This window comes from Palaemon carinicauda, chromosome 44 (assembly GCF_036898095.1).
Source record: "Palaemon carinicauda isolate YSFRI2023 chromosome 44, ASM3689809v2, whole genome shotgun sequence".
NCBI classification, from domain to species: Eukaryota; Metazoa; Arthropoda; class Malacostraca; order Decapoda; family Palaemonidae; genus Palaemon; species Palaemon carinicauda.
This window is the reverse complement of record NC_090768.1, coordinates 44,063,367-44,084,526: the sequence shown is the minus strand read 5'-3', so window position 1 is coordinate 44,084,526 and position 21,160 is coordinate 44,063,367. Positions and strand designations below refer to the sequence as shown.

General features: G+C 44.6%; 1 protein-coding gene across 3 annotated transcripts in view; it reads left to right on the top strand.

The window, feature by feature from the left end:
• The window catches only part of LOC137634243 (uncharacterized), a 44,977-nt gene that overhangs the window by 9,503 nt on the left and 14,314 nt on the right, over positions 1-21,160 (top strand). For all 3 annotated transcript variants that reach the window (XM_068366519.1, XM_068366520.1, XM_068366521.1), the window contains exons 4-7: positions 1,754-2,011; positions 10,645-10,716; positions 10,929-10,979; positions 18,038-18,103. In XM_068366519.1, coding sequence (XP_068222620.1) covers positions 1,754-2,011; positions 10,645-10,716; positions 10,929-10,979; positions 18,038-18,103 — 447 coding nt within the window. The remainder of the gene's footprint in view (positions 1-1,753; positions 2,012-10,644; positions 10,717-10,928; positions 10,980-18,037; positions 18,104-21,160) is intronic.

Below are 21,160 nucleotides of genomic sequence, written 5' to 3'. Positions count from 1 at the left end.
TGTTTCCATAGCCAGCTAAGCAACCTCTTGGATCAACCAACATTGGTCAGATGTGGTCACTTACTTCCCTATGACCCTGGATTTGGCAAATATCAAGATGAGAAAGATGTACTGTATACCAACTTCATCTTGTCAGGCACCAAGGCCTGAACTTCTTGAGGCACCAGTTGTTCAGCGGGGTCCTGAAGAGGAGGTATGTCGTTGCCTTCCGCTTTGCCAGGCAGGTGAGGCAAGAGGAGGCACTGTCCCTAATGACTGCCCTGGTGTTGGATACTGCAGCCATTTCCCTACAGAAGGCAATACTGATCACAATGGAGAAGTGGGAGAAGGTAAGCTGGACTTCCTTATCTATCAGGCAGTTACCTTTAAGAGGCCAGGCACTTGAAAGGCAATGTCAACAAGAACCTCGAACCCCATCACACCTTTATAGATAGCACTAAAGAAGACACTTGGAACATTTTGGTCAAATCTGTTCATCCAGTATTTTCCTCCTCTAAGAAAGATGTGGACAATGTTTTTCCCTTTTGCTCCCAACCTTGTCAGTCCAGGAAGTGGGATTGAAAAAGGATGGGAGGAATGGGATGCTGAAGTCAGCATTCCTGTCCTACATTTGCATTTAGTGGGGGATGCATGACTGTTCTCTTAATTACTCATTTTTTTTTCTGATTCATCACAGCATCTTGGTGGATTCAATCAGCGGCCCTCAGTGTAAACAGATGTTTACATTTTTCTTCTTTCCAAACGTTTTGAGATCCCTGGTGGACAGGATACAGAATGAAAGACCTAGGAAGCACTGTTCCTAAGTGATCCTATTAGAAAATACAGTGCTAATGGAGTTACGTCATTAATTTTCACCTAAGTTTTTGTAACCATTAATATATAAAACTGAAGCTTATTATATTTCAAAAATAAAACTTTTGTAAGTACAGTAAATTTGTGTAGTTATGTACATCTTTATCTTAAGAAGAGATGGTGTCACAATAGAGGAATTTTTGTCATTAAAAAAATTTATATGCATGCATATACAAAATCATATCTAACTTTTAAAAAAAAACTGAACTTATGTCAGAGAAATTGAACAACCCTCATAGGAATAAATGTAGAATAAGACGTCCCCTATTATTTCTCAGTAACCCAGGTTGTGCACACACAAAAAAAAAAACCACAACCCGAAGCCAGGCAAACATGTACACCCTGCAAGTGCAACTAGAAAACTAAAAAGACCAAGAATGTATTGGTATATCCACACAGTGCTACTTGCCATTAACTGCCAGATTATCTCAAAGAGAGCAGGATCTGTTTTAGTTTAAGGGTAAACATTAATATTAAACCAAGCTTCTAGAGAGAATCACTGAACATAGGCTAGTATAGAAATAATACATTTCACTAAAATACAATTCTTTTATAAGAGCTATCATATTAGGCTATTTTCTAGTTTATTTTCTGATGCAAGGTAATCCTGTATGTATTATTATTATTATTATTATTATTATTATTATTACTACCTGCTATGCTACAACCCTAGATGGAAAAGAAGGATGCTATAAGCAACAGGGAAAATAGTCCAGTGAGGAAAGGAAGCAAGGAAAACTAAAATATTTTTTAAGAACAGTAATATCAAAATAAATATCTCCTATCTAAACTATAAAAACTTCAACAAAACAAGAGGAAGAGAAATAAGATAGAATAGTGTGCCCGCGTGTACCCTCAAGCAAGAGAACTCTAACCAATGTCTGTATTATAACTTTTTCAGTCTTCTTCGAGTACTCCTGGCCATAGCAATGAATCTTCAGGACCCAACACCCAGGATTTTTCACCCGCCTATTCGCTCAGTCCCTCTGCTATTGAAGCCCTCAAGACTGGCGTTGTTGAAGAGCTAGACAGCGGTTACTTATGCAAAGCGTGTAATGTTCCTCTTACTGGGCCAATGCCTCTTAGTCAGCACGCAGAAAGTGAGAAGCATAGAAAAAAAGCTGGGGTCGATTTTCCCAGAAGCATGGCAAGATTACAGGTAAGCAATTCCAGGAAGAAAAAACTTATATGTAATTTTCACAATTCTAAGGTGGTGCAAACTTGGGTTGTAATATTAATTCTTTTTATAATCTAACTTTCACAATTCTAAGGTGGTGCAAACTTGGGTTGTAATATTAATTCTTTTTATAATCTAACTTTCACAATTCTAAGGTGGTGCAAACTTGGGTTATAATATTAATTCTTTTTATAATCTAATTTTCACAATTCTAAGGTGGTGCAAACTTGGGTTGTAATATTAATTTTTTTTATAATCTAATTTTCACAATTCTAAGGTGGTGCAAACTTGGGTTGTAATATTAATTCTTTTTATAATCTAACTTTCACAATTCTAAGGTGGTGCAAACTTGGGTTATAATATCAATTCTATATTATGTTCAAATATCTCACGAGTATGGAATTTGCTGCAAAGTCTCCAGATAAGAGGACTCCATTCTCGTATCCTAATACTGTATACCCTTTACTTTCATAGTAAAATGACCTACAATCTTTTCTGTAGTTGAGGTTATTAAAAATACACAGCAAAAATTGCAATTTAGAGGGATTTTAGAAGTGCCATAAAAGTAATTTAAAGGTCTTTGTTCAAAATCAATCCCTTGTCCTGTAAATCAAATATGTAATATAGATTACATTATGGTGTAGTCCTCGTTGTTGCCTGCATTCAAGGAATTAAATAAGAAAATAAAGCAGCCTAATTTGCAAGAAGTATGACGAGTTCAAACCTAAGAACTCTAGTAAATGAGAAGGTTCTCAACTTGCAAACATTCGGAGATACGAAGACAAGTTCAACCGAAATCGTAAATCACAGATATTGTATCAAAAGCTCATTATGAAATTCTGTAATAAAACATAATTATATAATCTAATGCAGTAAGAAAGACGACGTTTGCAATAGGAGACGAGACTTTGTTGACCTTTGCAACTGAAAATCGAAACCATGTAAATTAGCCCTTTCACCCCCAAGGGACGTACTGGTACGTTCTTGCAAAATACTGTTAATTACATATTTTTGATAATTTTATGAGAAACTTCAAGCATTTTCCAAAAGAATGAGACCAACCTGACCTCTCTAGGACAAAAATTAAGCCTGTTAGAGCAATTTAAAAAAAATATATAGCAAATTGTGCTCGAAATTTAACCTTATGGTGGGGGTAAAAGGGTTAGGTACAGGTTACCCTAGGCCAAAATTTAGAAAAATTCAACTTAGAAACAGCTTCTTGGAACCACTTTAGTTTGTAAAGTGAGGACTTTCTGTGTACTGAAGGCATTTTGTTCTCTATGATTAGCCTATACTATTTATTCATTCATTCATTCCTTCCTTCCTTCTTTTTTTATTCTCTCTCTCTCTCTCTCTCTCTCTCTCTCTCTCTCTCTCTCTCTCTCTCTCTCTCTCTCTCTCTCTCTCTCTCTCTCTCTCTCTAAGACCACATCCGATAGGCATTGTATCGTAAGCAAGATTTGAGCATTCTGGAAGCGTTGTAAACGTTTTAGAGGCTGTGCAGTGAGAGCAAGTGGTGTAGTAGCCTCTGACCTTAGGCTTTTGGAGGCCTTGTAGACATTGTAGGATTGTTTGGTACCCTTGACAGCGAGGCATTTGTTGACGGAATGGCCCACTTATAGTACCAAAATAAAGGGATTTTGACGAAGGAAAAATCTATTTTTCAATATTAAACTTACCCGATAATCATGTAGCTGTCAACTCCGTTGCCCGACAGAATTCTATGGAGGGATACGCCAGCTATCGCAATACTAGAAGGGGGTGTACTTACCAGCGCCACCTGTGGCCAGGTACTCAAGTACTTCTTGTTGACACCTCCTCAATTATTCCTCTGTCGTGCTTCCGGCAAGACGTTCTGGGATACGCTTATGATCTTCGAGTTTGTTCACGGCTAATTGGTGAAGTATTCTCTCAGATTTCGGCTGTCGCTTTACTGGAAACCTTCTTATATTAGCTAGATAGCTTTTATATAGTCCTGATTAACGGTTAACGATCTTTTGCTTGATTTTGGAACCCCCTTTGGCTAACTCTTTGGATTCAAGATGTCTGACATTTCGCAAGCCCCCTCCCATAGACGATGTAGGTCTTGCAATAGGCGTATTCCGAAGGCCTCGGTAGATCCTCACACCGCTTGTTCTGACTGTAGGGACAGGCCCTGTCAGTTAGAAAATCGATGTGAGGAATGCGCCGGACTTTCGGAACTGGAATTTGTCCGTCTTTTGAAATATTCAACTAAGTTAGAGAGAGGTAGAGTTAGGAGGAGTTCTTCTCACTCTTCACTTTTTTCCTCACCTCATGATCCCCCACCTTTTCCTACCCCTGTAGTGGCTACCCCCGAACCTACTGTTTGCCCTCCGCCTGATATGTCTGTTGTTTTGCGTGCTATTCAGGCCTTAGGCGATAAAGTAGAGTCAGTGGTAAGTGATCATAAGTCTCTGATGGCCGAAGTCAAGGAACTTAAGGTCAAGAGTGCAGTGGGTGGAATTAGTGCCAGTGCTGTGACGAGTGCTAGTGTCAGTGCAGTGCCAAGTGCTAGTGTCAGTGCCAGTGTGGTGCGTGAGGATACTTCTGTGCGAGCCAGTCGTCCTCCCAGTCCGGGACCTCTTGCAAGCTCCCAAGCCCAGGGGAGAAGCAATGTCGAAGGGCATAAGGGTTCGGCAGGCCTTGTTAGGCGCACAGAAGTATCCTCGGTGGTTGCGGGCGTGTCTTCCAAAGACCGTCACTCCCACCTGCAGAAGATTGAGCCCGTCTTTTTCTCGTCCGCTGATCAACTGTCAGGGAAGAAACGTTGGTCTCAGGTCTCGAGACCACTTAAACGCAGAGTCCAGTCCGCGAGTGCTCAGCCAGGTTGCAGTCATTGGCTCAGCTCTGACTCGCCGCAGTCATCTGTCGACTGCACTCCGCCCAAGAGGAGTAAGGTTCTGCCACAACAGAGCTCGACTGTTAAGGCTTTACCTCAGCCTACTGTAGTTTCTTCCGACCCCAAGTGGACTCTTCTACAGTCCATGCAAGCACAGCTTTCGGACTTGATGCGTGAGTGTCGGGCTGAGAGTGTTGCGCCTCCGCCTACACTCCCTCCGCCTGCGCTCGCTCCGCCTGCGCTCGCTCCGCCTGATCGCAGTACCACCTGCCAGGCGTACGATGTTGAGCCACATTCTGAGTTTGCTGTTCCCAGTGGTGTTCAGCCTCCGCCTTCTTTAAGGCAACCTTTACAATGGGATCAGGAGGATTATACTTCTCTTCCTCCGCCTCCACTTGCTGCTCCACCAGTGGTGCAACACTCGGTTGAGGTACAACAACCTCTCCCGTCCATGAGTCAGTCTCCTCAGCTCTCGCTGCAGCGAGCTCAACCCTCCACAAGGCAAGCACCACTACACCTTGGCCTTGCGCCTCAGGAGCCTCAGCTTGCGAGACATTTACCTTGTTCTGCGCAGCCTCTACCTCATCGCGCTCCGCTCACACCACAGGAACAGGAGCTTGCTACTCCGCTTCCGCCAACCGCTCAGCAAGCGCAACCCTTGGGTTCAACCACTCATGCTAGGAGTCAGCCTCCTCCTCCCATGCGCCTTCCTTCTGCTTCGTCTTTTATTCAGCCTTTGCAGTCTGAGCCTCAGGTTTTCCCTCAACAGTTACTTGAAGAGGAAACCTCTAATATTGTTCCTACTCGATCTGACTCTGCTGTTCAGCATTCTTGTCCGATCTCTTCGCTACACTCTGGTGATGAGGCGTCTGATGATGAGGCGGCACACCTGGATCCCTCGTCAGACGTGGATGAATCCAAGCTTTCTCCACAGTCTATTGACTTTCGTAAGGTCTTGGCTCTGCTTAGGGAGGTTTACCCAGACCACTTTGTCTCTGCTATTCCCCGCTCTCCGCCTTCTGAGTTTTCGTTGGGCATACAGCAAGCTAAGTCCACCTATACTAAGCTAGTCCTAGCAAGGTCCTCTAAGAGAGCGCTAAGGATCTTAGGGGAGTGGCTACAGACTAAGCAACACCTTGGCAAAACTTCTTTCATGTTCCCTCCGACTAAGCTCACTTCGAAAGCGAGCGTTTGGTATGCCACAGGAGAAGCACCAGGCTTGGGAGTACCTGCCTCTGCCCAGGCTGACTTCTCAAGTCTGGTAGACTCGCCTCGGAGAACTGCAATGAGGCGCTCTAAGGTTTGCTGGACCTTCTCAGACCTGGATCACTTACTGAAGGGAGTATTTAGAGCATTTGAGATGTTCAACTTTCTAGACTGGTGCCTGGGGGCCCTCAGCAAGAAGACCTCTCCTGCGGACAAGGATTCTGCCATGCTATTAATGTCCTGCATGGATAAGGCCATTAGGGATGGTTCTGGTGAGCTTGCGTCGATGTTTGTATCAGGGGTTTTGAAGAAAAGGGAACAGCTGTGTACCTTCCTTTCCTCCAGCATTACACCTTGTCAAAGGTCACAACTCCTTTTTGCTCCGCTCTTGAAGTTCCTCTTCCCCGAAGAGCTGGTTAAGGACTTGTCTGCTGCCCTGATACAAAAGGACACACACGATCTTGTAGCCTCATCGGCTCGTAAGTCTAAGGTTGCTACCTCAGTCCCCAAGACTTATCGCTCCCCAGTGGCTGATACCCCTGCTACGAGGTTCATACCGCCCTTTCGTGGTAGAGCCCCCAGCCGAGGAAGCTCCCGTCCAGACTCTTACAGGAGCAAGTCTAGGAAAGGCTCCAAGACATCTAAAGGAAAAAACTGACTCTCCGCATCTCCAGACAGCAGTAGGAGCCAGACTCAAGATCTTCTGGCGAGCCTGGGAGAAGAGAGGTGCAGACGCTCAGTCTGTCAGTTGGCTGAGGGACGGTTACAGGATTCCATTCTGCCTCAAACCACCTCTGACCACATCTCCCATCAACCTCTCTCCCAACTACAAAGAAGAGGACAAGAGGCTAGCATTGCACCAGGAGGTGTCGCTACTTGTGCAGAAGAAGGCAGTGGTTATAGTCCGGGACCATCAATCCCCGGGCTTCTACAACCGTCTCTTTCTTGTGGCCAAGAAGACAGGAGGTTGGAGACCGGTGCTGGACGTCAGCGTGCTCAACGCGTTTGTCACCAAGCAGACGTTCACGATGGAGACGACGAAGTCGGTCCTAGCAGCGGTCAGGCAGGAGGACTGGATGGTCTCGTTGGACTTGAAAGATGCCTACTTTCACGTTCCTATTCATCCAGACTCCCAACCTTTCCTGAGATTCGTTTTTGGAAAGGTTGTCTACCAATTCCAAGCCCTGTGTTTTGGCCTAAGCACAGCTCCTATGGTGTTCACTCATCTGATGAGGAATATAGCAAAATTCCTACACTTATCAGACATCAGAGCCTCCCTCTACTTAGACGACTGGCTGTTGAGAGCCTCCACGAGTCGTCGCTGTCTGGAGAATCTCAACTGGACTTTGGACTTAATCAGAGAACTGGGTCTGTTAGTCAACATAGAAAAGTCTCAGCTCATTCCCTCCCAATCCATTGTGTACCTGGGAATGGAGATTCGGAGTCAGGATTTTCGGGCTTTTCCATCGGCCCCCAGGATAAGCCAAGCCCTAGAGTGCATCATGAGCATGCTGAAGAGGAGCAGTTGCTCGGTGAGACAGTGGATGAGTCTCACAGGGACCCTTTCATCACTGGCCCTATTCGTCGAGCTAGGGAGACTCCACCTCCGCCCTCTTCAATTCCATCTTGCAGTTCATTGGGACAAGGGTTCGACTCTCGAAGCAGTCTCTATCCCAATCACCCAAGAGATGAAGACCACTCTCCTGTGGTGGAAGAACAATCTCCATCTCAGGGAGGGCCTATCGTTGGCTATTCAGACCCCCAATCTTCATCTCTTCTCAGATGCATCGGACTCGGGCTGGGGTGCGACCTTGAACGGACGGGAATGCTCGGGAACGTGGAACGAGGAACAAGGATTGCTCCACATCAATTGCAAGGAGCTGCTAGCAGTTCATTTAGCCCTGCTGAACTTCAAGTCCCTCCTGCTAGGCAAAGTGGTGGAGGTGAGCTCAGACAACACCACAGCCTTGGCTTACATCTCCAAGCAAGGAGGGACCCATTCGAGGAGCCTATTCGAGATCGCAAGGGACCTCCTCATTTGGTCAAGAGGTCTAAACCTCACTCTGGTCACGAGGTTCATTCAGGGCAATATGAACGTCTCAGCAGATCGCCTAAGCAGAAGGAATCAGGTCATTCCCACGGAATGGACCCTCCACAAGAGTGTGTGCAACAGACTTTGGACCTTGTGGGGTCAACCTACCATAGATCTGTTTGCCACCTCCATAACCAAGAGACTTCCGCTGTACTGTTCCCCTGTTCCAGACCCTGCAGCAGTTCATGTGGATGCTTTTCTACTGAACTGGTCCCATCTCGACCTTTACGCATTCCCACCGTTCAAGATAATAAACAAAGTTCTGCAGAAATTCATCTCGCACGAAGGGACACGGCTGACGCTGGTTGCTCCCCTTTGGCCTGCAAGAGAATGGTTCACAGAGGTACTTCAATGGCTAGTCGACATCCCCAGGACTCTACCTCTAAGAGTGGACCTTCTACGTCAACCTCACGTAGACAGGTTGCACCCAAACCTCCACGCTCTTCGGCTGACTGCCTTCAGACTGTCGAAAGATTCGCTAGAGCTAGAGGCTTTTCGAAGGAGGCAGCCAGTGCGATTGCCAGAGCAAGAAGGGTTTCCACTCGTAGAGTCTACCAATCTAAGTGGGAAGTCTTCCGAAGCTGGTGTAGAGCCAATTCAATATCCTCTACCAATACCTCTGTGACCCAAATTGCTGACTTCCTTCTACATCTTAGGAATGAGAGATCCCTTTCAGCCCCTACGATTAAAGGGTATAGGAGTATGTTGGCTTCAGTTCTCCGCCACAGAGGTTTGGACCTTTCTTCCAACAAGGACCTTCAAGACATTCTTAAGTCTTTTGAGACGTCTAAAGAGCGTCGTCTATCCACTCCAGGCTGGAACCTAGACGTAGTCTTAAGGTTCCTTATGTCATCTAGGTTCGAACCTCTCCAGTCAGCTTCCTTCAAGGACCTTACCCTCAAGACTCTTTTTCTCGTCTGCCTTGCAACAGCTAAGAGAGTCAGTGAGGTTCATGCCTTCAGCAAGAACATTGGTTTCACGACCGAATCTGCAACATGTTCTTTTCAGCTCGGATTCCTAGCAAAGAACGAACTTCCTTCACGTCCTTGGCCTAGATCGTTTGAAATACCTAGCCTCTCCAACATGGTAGGTAACGAACTAGAGAGAGTTCTTTGCCCTGTCAGAGCTCTCAAATATTATCTTAAGAGGTCTAAACCTATTCGAGGACAGTCAGAAGCCTTATGGTGTGCCATCAAGAAACCTTCGAGGCCCATGTCCAAGAACGGGGTTTCGTATTATATAAGGCTTCTGATTAGAGAAGCCCATTCTCACTTAAAGGAGGAAGACCTTGCATTGCTGAAGGTAAGGACCCACGAAGTAAGAGCCGTAGCTACTTCGATGGCCTTTAATAAAAACCGTTCTCTGCAGAGCATAATGGATGCAACCTATTGGAGGAGCAAGTCAGTGTTTGCATCATTTTATCTTAAAGATGTCCAGTCTCTTTACGAGAACTGCTACACCCTGGGACCATTTGTAGCAGCGAGTGCAGTAGTAGGTGAGGGCTCAGCCACTACATTCCCTTAATCCCATAACCTTTTTTAACCTTTCTCTTGAATGCTTTTATTGTTGTTTTTATGGTTGTTACGGTAGGCTAAGAAGCCTTCCGCATCCTTTTGATTTGGCGGGTGGTCTATTCATTCTTGAGAAGCGCCTGGGTTAGAGGTTTTGTAGAGGTCCTTTAGTAGGGGTTGCAACCCTATATACTTTAGCACCTTTGGGTTGATTCAGCCTCCAAGAGGAACGCTGCGCTCAGTAAGGAAGACGAACTTAAAAAAGAGGCAGAGTAACGGTTCAATTCGACTTCCTTACCAGGTACTTATTATTTCATTGTTATTTGAGATAACTGTTATATGAAATATGGGATACTTAGCTATCCTTTAATCTTGTACACTGGTTTTCACCCACCCCCCTGGGTGTGAATCAGCTACATGATTATCGGGTAAGTTTAATATTGAAAAATGTTATTTTTATTAGTAAAATAAATTTTTGAATATACTTACCCGATAATCATGATTTAATCGACCCTCCCTTCCTCCCCATAGAGAACCAGTGGACCGAGGAATAATTGAGGAGGTGTCAACAAGAAGTACTTGAGTACCTGGCCACAGGTGGCGCTGGTAAGTACACCCCCTTCTAGTATTGCGATAGCTGGCGTATCCCTCCATAGAATTCTGTCGGGCAACGGAGTTGACAGCTACATGATTATCGGGTAAGTATATTCAAAAATTTATTTTACTAATAAAAATAACATTTCTGGGGAGAGACCCAGAAAATAGATATATGGTTGAGGCTCGTGGTAAGAATGGCAGGTCCATCCTTGCCAAGATTCTTGGACAAAAATCATTGTATTTGTAGAAAGTTAATATTTTGTTTTAATTTACACCTATGAGTAAGTGAAATGATCAGATATTCTCCTAATAGTGTATTAATATATGTACTTGAATTTTTTCTCTCCAGATTCAAGATGCATCAGATTCCAGAGTAAAAGATAGAAATGAACAGCAGACATATCAATGGCCAAGTCTAGAGGTATAAAGTTTATTCTCTCTCTCTCTCTCTCTCTCTCTCTCTCTCTCTCTCTCTCTCTCTCTCTCTCTCTCTCTCTCTCATATTTCTTGAATAACTTCCATCATAATATTTGGGTTAATATTTTTTAACTTCTCACCCTTTAAAAATCGTTTTGAATTATAAAGAACCATAAAGTTATTAAAGAAATTTAATTGTGATCCAAATTCTTCCAGGTACGAGGTGCTTCAAATGCTCAAGTTCATCTACAAAGAGGAATTCAAAAGGTGAATAATTTTTTCTAATTCAAATTTATGTAAGAGTTTGTTTTATTCAAAAGTGCGGTTTATCGAGAAATGTATTTTTTTCATGCATAGATCAGTGCCTTTATTATATTTTTCAATCCTAGGAAAAGAAGGACCGTTTGAAATTAGCAGATTTTAACCCCCAAACAAAATTTTAACATGACTGATGTGGTTGTAGTTGATGTTGCATGGCTTTGGAAAAAATACCTCTAGCCTATGCTTACAGTGAATGATTTTATATTGAACAGGCTGACATGAGTCTCTCTTCATAGTTTATATATGACAGATTTATTTTAATCTTGTTACTGATTTCAAGATATACTTTTTATCCATTTCCTCTCTTATAGTTTATTCATTTCCTTTTTTAGTTCTCACCGGGCTAATTTTCCTTATAGGAGCTCGTGGGCTTTTAGTATCCTGCTTTTCCAAGTTATAATTAAAGTATATGGATTAGGTGTTTAGTGAGAAATTAACTTTGAAGGCAGTTTAAGACTTTGATGTTTCTTTTATGATTGTTCACTTTTTTTACTTGTAAAACAATGAACTACATTAAGAAAGGTACGTTTTTTCAATATTAATCTTACCCGATGATCATGTAGCTGTCAACTCTGTTGCCCGACAGAAAAATCTAAGGTCGGGATACGCCAGCGATCGCTATACAGGTGGGGGTGTACAACAACAGCGCCATCTGTCGAGTAGGTACTCAGGTACTTCTTGTCAACAAGAACTCAATTTTTCCTCTGTCGTGCCACCGGCAAGACCTACTTGGATACGCTGTTGTTTCTGGAGTTGTTTTCACGCTTTTGGTGATGTATTCGCTCTAGATTTTAGCTTTCGCTATTCAGGAACTATTATCATTAGCTTATCAAGCTTTTTGATTAGATTTGGATTAATTGTTGATGAACTTTGCTAGATTTTGGATTCCCCCCCTTGGCTAATTCAAGAATTCAAGATGTCTGACCATTCTCAAGTCCCTAAGTACAGGCAGTGTAGCGCTAGGGACTGTTCTAGGCGTCTTCCGAAGGCCTCTATAGATCCTCACACCGTTTGTTCCAATTGTAGGGGTAAATCCTGTCAATTGGAAGATCGATGTGAGGAATGCGCTGGGCTTTCGGAATTCGATTTTAATGAATTCCTAAAGAATGCACGTAGGCTAGAGAAGGATAGGATCAGGAGGAGTTCTTCTCGCTCGTTTGATTTTTCCTCTCCCCATGCCCCTCAACCTATTCCTTCCCCTGTAGTGGTGACTCCCGACCCTGCTACTAGTGCTCGACCCTCCATGGCGGACATGATGCGTGCCATTCAGGCTCTTGGTGACAGAGTGGAGTCATTAGCTAATGACCGGAATCAACTTTTGGCCGATGTCAAAGAGTTGAAAGCGAAGAGTGCAGTGGGAAGTGTAGTGAGTGCAAGTGCGGTGAACAGTGTCAGTGTCAGTGTAGCGCATGAGGGTGCATCTGTTCGTGCCAGTCGTCCTCCCAGTCCGGGACCTCTTGCAAGCTCCCAAGCCCAGGGGAGAAGCAATGTCGAAGGACCAAAGGGTTCGACAGGCCTTGATCAGCGTACGGATGTACCCTCAGTGGTTGCGGACGTATCTGTCAGAGATCGTCCCATCCACAAACAGACGAGTGAGCCCATTCATTCCTCGTCTGTGGAAGAAGTTTCTAGGAAGAAACGTTGGACCAAGGTCTCACGACCTCTCAAGCGTAAGGTCCCTTCCGAGCGAGTCCAACGGCCCAGGTGTAGCCACTGGGTCAGTTCGGACTCGCCGCAGTCTTCCGAAGACTGCACACCTCCCAAGAGAGGTAGAGTGGTTCCGCAGCAGGCAATCACTCCGTCTGTTGCCGCACCAACCACGGTAGACCCTAAGTGGTCCATGCTGCAGACTATGCAGTCTCAGCTTGCTTCCTTCATGCAGGAGTATCGTGCTGAGAAGGTTGACACTACACCTGTTAACCTACAACCTGCCACGGTTGTGCGCTCAGCAGATACTGCGGCTGCCTGCTCCCACACTCCGGCTGTGAGAGCTCTACCACCGATGCGCATTCGACCCTGCCAGACGCAGCGGCAACCTCCGTTGACATGCGTGAGCTACCGCATCAGCAGTGGGAAGGTGCTGTCAAGCTGCCGTGTTTTGACGCAATGCGGCAGTCTCCGCAACCCACGGCAGTCCCTCCCACGCACCAGCACTCCGCTTTTGTTGTTGCCAGCTCGCAGACTGACCAGCAGCGGCATGATGTTGGATCCAGTGCAGCTACGCATGCACCCGTGCTGCCGGATTCAGCCGTTCAGCTTTCTGCTCCACCTTTGCCACTTCCTCCTCAACTTTCGGATGATGGAGTATCTGATGACGACGAAGCTGCGCATTTGGACGATCCGCACTCCGACATAGAAGAACCCAAGTCTACGCCTCCCTCCTTAGACTTTAGGAAAGTCCTTGCACTGTTTAGGGAATTGTATCCGGAACAGTTTGTGTCTGCAACCCCGCGCTCACCTCCCTCCGAGTTCGCTTTAGGCATGCAGTCAGCAGCTCCTGCCTTCACGAAACTCGTTCTCGCGCGCTCATCCAAGAGAGCTTTGAGGGTACTGGGAGAGTGGTTGCAGTCCAAGAAGCAACTGGGGAAGACTGCCTTCATCTTTCCTCCTACCAAGCTTGCTTCCAAATCTAGCGTCTGGTATGCCACGGGAGAGGAACCCGGCTTGGGAGTTCCTGCCTCTGCCCAGGGCGACTTCTCAAGTCTGGTTGACTCTCCCCGCAGGCTGGCTATGAGACGCTCTAAGATTTGCTGGTCCTTTTCTGACATGGACCATCTGTTGAAGGGAGTTTTTCGTGCTTTTGAGATCTTCAACTTCCTCGACTGGTGTTTGGGAGCGTTAAGCAGAAAGACCTCCCCTTCGGATAAGGACTCTGCCATGCTTATCATGTCTAGCATGGACAAAGCCATTCGGGATGGGTCTGGTGAGCTTGCGGCTTCGTACGTGTCTGGAGTGCTTAAGAAGAGAGATCACCTTTGCTCCTTCTTGTCTGCGGGGATCACACCATGCCAGAAGTCGGAGTTGATGTTTGCTCCGCTTTCCAAGTGTCTCTTTCCGGAAGAGCTGATCAAGGGGATTGCTGCCTTGTTGATCCAGAAGGATACCCATGACCTGGTGGCGTCTTCCGCACGTAAGGTCACAGCTTTACCTTCCGTGCCTAGACCTAGGATGGACACACCAGCGTCTAGGTTCATCCCGCCCTTTCGTGGCAGAACCTCCAGCAGAGGAGGTACCCGTGCCGACAGTCATCGTGGCAAAAAGAAGAAGGGTTCCAAGTCCTCAAAAGGCAGAATCTGACTGCCTACCTCTCCAGACAGCAGTGGGAGCCAGGCTCAAGAACTACTGGCAGGCTTGGGAGAGCAGAGGTGCAGACGCTCAGTCTGTGAAGTTGCTAAGGGAGGGGTACAGGATTCCGTTCTGGCGCAGTCCCCCTCTAGCAACTACTCCCATCAACCTCTCTCCCAACTACAAGGAGGAGGACAAGAGGCTAGCTTTGCGGCAAGAGGTGTCTCTCTTGCTACAAAAGGGAGCGGTAGTCATAGTCCGGGACCATCAATCCCCGGGCTTCTACAACCGTCTCTTCCTGGTAGCGAAGAAGACAGGAGGGTGGAGACCGGTGCTGGACGTCAGTGCTCTCAATGCTTTTGTCACCAAGCAGACGTTCACAATGGAGACGACGAAGTCGGTGCTAGCATCGGTCAGGAAGGAAGACTGGATGGTCTCGTTGGACCTAAAAGACGCGTACTTTCATGTCCCCGTCCATCCAGACTCCCAACCTTTCCTAAGGTTCGTCTTTGGAAAGGTCGTTTACCAGTTCCAAGCCCTGTGCTTTGGCCTAAGCACGGCACCTCTTGTGTTTACCAAACTGATGAGGAATATTGCCAAATTCCTTCACTTGGCAGACATCAGAGCCTCCCTCTATTTGGACGACTGGCTTTTAAGAGCTCCGTCAAGTCGTCGCTGTCTGGAGAATCTCAGATGGACTATGGATCTGACCAAGGAATTGGGTCTCCTGGTCAATATAGAGAAGTCCCAACTCGTCCCATCCCAAACCATTGTCTATCTAGGTATGGAGATTCAGAGTCGAGCTTTTCGGGCTTTTCCGTCGGCCCCCAGGATCAGTCAAGCCCAAGAATGCATCCAGAGCATGCTGAGAAGGAACCGGTGTTCAGTCAGGCAGTGGATGAGTCTAACAGGGACACTTTCATCGCTGGCCCAGTTCATCGAGTTAGGGAGACTCCACCTCCGCCCCCTTCAGTATCATCTAGCTGCTCACTGGAGAAAGGACATGACGCTAGAAGCGGTCTCAGTTCCTATATCCGAAGAGATGAGGTCTGCACTGACGTGGTGGAAGAACAGCATTCTTCTCAAGGAAGGTCTACCATTGGCTGTTCAGACCCCCGACCACCTTCTCTTCTCGGACGCATCGGACACGGGCTGGGGTGCGACACTGGACGGACGGGAATGCTCGGGCACGTGGAATCAGGAGCAAAGAACACTTCACATCAACTGCAAGGAGCTATTGGCAGTTCATCTGGCCTTGAGAAACTTCAAGTCCCTCCTTCTAGGCAAGGTGGTGGAGGTGAACTCCGACAACACTACAGCCTTGGCGTACATCTCCAAGCAAGGAGGGACTCATTCGAGGAAGTTGTTCGAGATCGCAAGGGACCTCCTCACCTGGTCAAGAGATCGAAAGATTTCGCTGGTAACGAGGTTCATTCAAGGCGACATGAATGTCATGGCAGATCGCCTCAGCCGGAAGGGTCAGGTCATCCCCACAGAGTGGACCCTTCACAAGAATGTTTGCAGCAGACTATGGGCCCTGTGGGGTCAGCCCACCATAGATCTATTCGCTACCTCGATGACCAAGAGGCTCCCGATTTATTGTTCACCGATTCCGGACCCAGCAGCAGTTCACGTAGATGCCTTTCTTCTGGATTGGTCCCATCTAGACCTGTATGCGTTCCCTCCGTTCAAGATTGTCAACAAGGTACTGCAGAAGTTCGCCTCTCACGAAGGGACACGGTTGACGTTGGTTGCTCCCCGCTGGCCCGCGAGAGAATGGTTCACCGAGGTACTGCAATGGCTAGTGGACGTTCCCAGGACTCTTCCTCTAAGAGTGGACCTTCTGCGTCAGCCGCACGTAAAGAAGGTACACCCAAGCCTCCACGCTCTTCGTCTGACTGCCTTCAGACTATCGAAAGACTCTCAAGAGCTAGAGGCTTTTCGAAGGAGGCAGCCAGAGCGATTGCCAGAGCAAGGAGGACATCCACTCTCAAGGTCTACCAGTCAAAATGGGAAGTCTTCCGAAGCTGGTGCAAGGCGAATTCAGTTTCCTCAACCAGTACCTCTGTAACGCAGATAGCCGACTTCCTTTTACATCTAAGGAATGTAAGATCCCTATCAGCTCCTACGATCAAAGGTTACAGAAGCATGTTGGCAGCAGTCTTCCGCCACAGAGGCTTAGATCTTTCCACCAACAAAGATCTACAGGACCTCCTTAAGTCTTTTGAGACCTCAAAGGAGCGTCGGTTAGCCACACCAGGCTGGAACCTAGACGTGGTTTTAAGGTTCCTGATGTCAGCAAGGTTCGAACCGCTTCAATCAGCCTCTTTTAAGGATCTCACATTAAAGACACTTTTCCTCGTTTGCTTAGCAACAGCTAAAAGAGTCAGTGAGATTCACGCCTTCAGCAGGAACATAGGTTTTTACATCTGAAACGGCTACATGTTCCTTGCAGCTTGGTTTTTTAGCTAAAAACGAGCTTCCTTCTCGTCCTTGGCCCAAGTCGTTCGAGATCCCAAGCCTGTCCAACTTGGTTGGTAACGAACAAGAGAGAGTACTATGCCCAGTAAGAGCTCTTAAGTACTATTTAAGACGTACAAAGCCATTACGAGGACAATCAGAAGCTTTATGGTGTTCTATCAAGAAACCTGCTTTACCGATGTCTAAGAACGCAGTTTCTTATTACATCAGGCTTTTGATTAGAGAGGCCCATTCTCATCTGAAGGAAGAAGACCATGCTTTGCTGAAGGTAAAGACACATGAAGTTAGAGCTGTCGCTACTTCAGTGGCCTTCAAACAGAACCGTTCTCTGCAGAGTGTAATGGATGAAACCTATTGGAGAAGCAAGTCAGTGTTCGCATCATTTTACCTTAAAGATGTCCAGTCTCTTTACGAGAACTGCTACACCCTGGGACCATTCGTAGCAGCGAGTGCAGTAGTAGGTGAGGGCTCAACCACTACATTCCCATAATCCCATAACCTTTTTTAATCTTTCTCTTGAAATGCTTTTTATTGTTGTTTTTTGGGTTGTACGGAAGGCTAAGAAGCCTTCAGCATCCTGGTTGATTTGGCGGGTGGTCAAATTCTTTCTTGAGAAGCGCCTAGATTAGAGGTTGTGATGAGGTCCTTTAGTATGGGTTGCAGCCCTTCATACTTCAGCACCTAGGAGTCGTTCAGCATCCTAAGAGGATCGCTAGGCTCAGTAAGGAAGACGTACTTAAAAAGGCAGAGTAATGGTTCAAGTCGACTTCCTTACCAGGTACTTATTTATTTTATGTTTGTTATTTTGAAAAACTGCTAAAATGAAATACGGGATACTTAGCTTCTAATGTTAACATGTATGCTGGTCTCCACCCACCCCCCTGGGTGTGAATCAGCTACATGATAATCGGGTAAGATTAATATTAAAAAATGTTATTTTCCTTAGTAAAATAAATTTTTGAATATACTTACCCGATGATCATGAATTTAAGGACCCTCCCTTCCTCCCCATAGAGAACCAGTGGACCGAGGAGAAAATTGAGTTCTTGTTGACAAGAAGTACCTGAGTACCTACTCGACAGATGGCGCTGTTGTTGTACACCCCCACCTGTATAGCGATCGCTGGCGTATCCCGACCTTAGATTTTTCTGTCGGGCAACAGAGTTGACAGCTACATGATCATCGGGTAAGTATATTCAAAAATTTATTTTACTAAGGAAAATAACATTTCTCCACAGGTGCAAACTGTCTCAGATTCTGAAATCATTGATTACAGACAATATCAAGGACAGCAGTCTCAAGAGGTTAGTTTATTTTCATTTTACAGTAATAATTTACAATATCTTTTTTTGTGATTTCTTGTTTGATTTAAACTTAATCGGTAATAACTGTATTTCTGGACAAATTTATTTTATTCCATTTTTTTTTTTTTTGTCATGGTACGATGCTTTGCCCTCTAGAAATTGAAAGGCTCTTCTATGAAGTTTGATCTCTGATTATAGCATGTAACTAAGACAGGACCAAAGGTATTTTTGCAAGATTTTAAGTCAAGGTTTTGTATGAAAGAAAAATGAGCAGTGATGTATTGACCTTTTGAGTGTTGTGCTGCAAGTTGGTAAAGTGTCGTCGTCCCCATGAAAGCTTCAATGTCAACCCCTCCCTTTCCCTTTCTGGACTTAAGCCTGTAAGGAGTTATTTCAACTTGAGTCCATCCTGACCTGTGTCTTCTAGAACTCCCATTCAATCCAAGTCTTCATCTGACCCCTCATGATTCATGCCACTTACATATTTTCATATCTTCTGCTTCTCTGCACAAGGGTTCCTCATCCCTTCTCATATGTCTAAACTTTCTCCATCTTAAAATTCATAGATTTTTTATAGCTGCTGGATAACACGTCTTTTCATCAATTCCTCATTTTCGATATTATTCAACCATACTCCAGCTGCGTACCTTGAAATTCTGAGGTTACACACGCACCCTCTATCAAAATCGCTTCCATGTCTCTGCAGTATAGAGTAGTATATGTTTTATGTAACATCAAGAGTTTCTGCACTCTATTAACGGTACCTTTTCATAGAAATTCTTCTGAAACATCCTCATCAATAGGAATGGGGTTAACAACTCTCGCCTATCCAATTGCTCTGTTATATTTCACATTTTAGACATTTAGAATCTCTTCCATACCACTCAGCAGCTTCCTTTGTCATCCATGGCCTCATAGCTCGTTTGTATCTATGATTATACTCCTCTGGGTTTAAAGGCTTAAAGTATTAAAGCCCGCTCATGAATGGCAGGGGCAAGGGAGAGTGACATTGCCTTATCGAGTAGGAAAATGCCCTAACAACTGACCATAAATGAATATGATCAGCACCCAAGCCCCCTTTCCACCCAAGGTAGGACCAAGGAGTGCCAGCCAATGGCTGCTGATGTTTCACCAGATAGACCTATAGGCTCCCCCAAAACCCCCCATCCTAAGCTCACAAGGATGGTGAGGTTGCAATGATCAAAGAAACTAACAAGTTTGATACAGTGCTGTGTTACAGCATACACATCTTTGCAGCAAAAATTGATTTGAAAGGAATGGGTTCATCAGAGACAGACAGTACTATGAGGGGAGAGGATATGTAATGGCTCCTCACCTATCCTTCTCCTTAGATTCCTAGACTGGGTTAAGTCTGTTTGGGGTGCAGATATCTATGGTTATCTACGGATACGTCCCTGATTATACACAATATCTTGAGATAGTCGTTCTGGGGGTTAGAATCCTGTGATACCTGACGGTAATTCTCTTGTAATATCATTCGCAGAAATATTATACAGTAGGAAGCTGCCGGAAGGACCTCCCATCAGGACGACATGGCTATCTCACCCAAAAATAGATTTTTCCTTCATAAAAATCCGTTTCAAAATCTTTACACTTTTGTTGCGTATTAGACATATATTTAGAATTATCTGGTGAAATTACTGTAATGCACTCCACCAAAAACAATATTGCATTGCCATGAATATTTTGAAAAAGTTCATGTTGATTTATTCATATCAGGGCTTTCAGCACTAAAGAAAACAGTAATTCATAATATATTTTCAGTGATTTTCAACACTGTCACTGTGAACAATGATACTTCTTTTAATTTCAATATTAGGCAATAAAGTTATTATCAAGCCCCATAAAACATTAGTCAAAACCAGTAGTCTACAAAGCTGCCAAGAAGGTTTCTTGTAAAAGCATGTTTTTTAAGTGAGCCAAAGACCTAAAGTGCAGCAAATCATTTGCATAGTACAGCAGTAATTGAAAATTGAATAGAAAACAAAAAACATTTTGATAGCTTTCCAACAACGAAAAGTTGAATCAACTCTTACAATGTTGCCTGTATGGACGTGGCAGTACCAAAACACGTTTAATTAGGTCTTAAACAGAACTAGAGTTCATAATTTTTTGCTGTCATGTGGAGAAAATGTTATGCAGTTATGAAAATATAAGCTTACAACATATTTTTATATTTGTGTATGAATTGATGCAATACTAAAATTTATAGAATAAAAAAAATAATTGGTTGTGGCAGTAAACATACTGGAAGGGGGATTTATAGGCAAATGATAACATTATCGTTGTAGTAGGAATGTTGGCTTGCTTTGCAAATGTAATGGGGAAATGATGTATGAATTGCCATTGTTTTTTTTTTTTTTTTTTTTTTTTTTTTTTTTTTTTTTTTTTTTTTATAAAAGAAAAGGTGTAGCAGTCGCATCATAAAATCCCTTAAAATATTCCAATTCTCAAGGGAGGCCAATAGGCAAACATTCAAGAGGTTGCTTGCTACTTAACCCTTTTACCCCCAGGCTCTTTGGAAATTTCCAACCCTTAACCCCCAGGGGGTTATTTTTTTCCCAGCACATTTTGCAGTATATTTTTTTCAAATTGCTCTAACAGTCTTAATTTTTGTCATAGAGAGGTCAGGTTGGTGTCATTCTCTTGGAAAATGCCTGAATTTTTCCAAAAAATTATCAAAAATATGAAAAAAAAATTTCTTATAGCATTTTTTCGCAAGGACGTACCGGTACGTCCATGGGGGTAAAGGGGTGGCTTTTGTGAAACGTACCAGTACGTCCTTTGGGGGTAAAAGGGTTAAAAGAGCACACTCCCTATCTTGAGCAGAAGTTTCAAGCTACACTAAGCCCACAGGTGGGGAATCCATTGACAAGAACTGCATTGAACCTTTTCAATTAGCTCTATTTTGCTTACATTGATTTCCAGTCTCATCTCTCCCTATTAAACTCCTACCTAATTTAAAGTTATTTGTCATAGCTAAGTTTAACAAACTATTCATAGTTGTATTAACAGACTTTCAAGACATCTGAATAT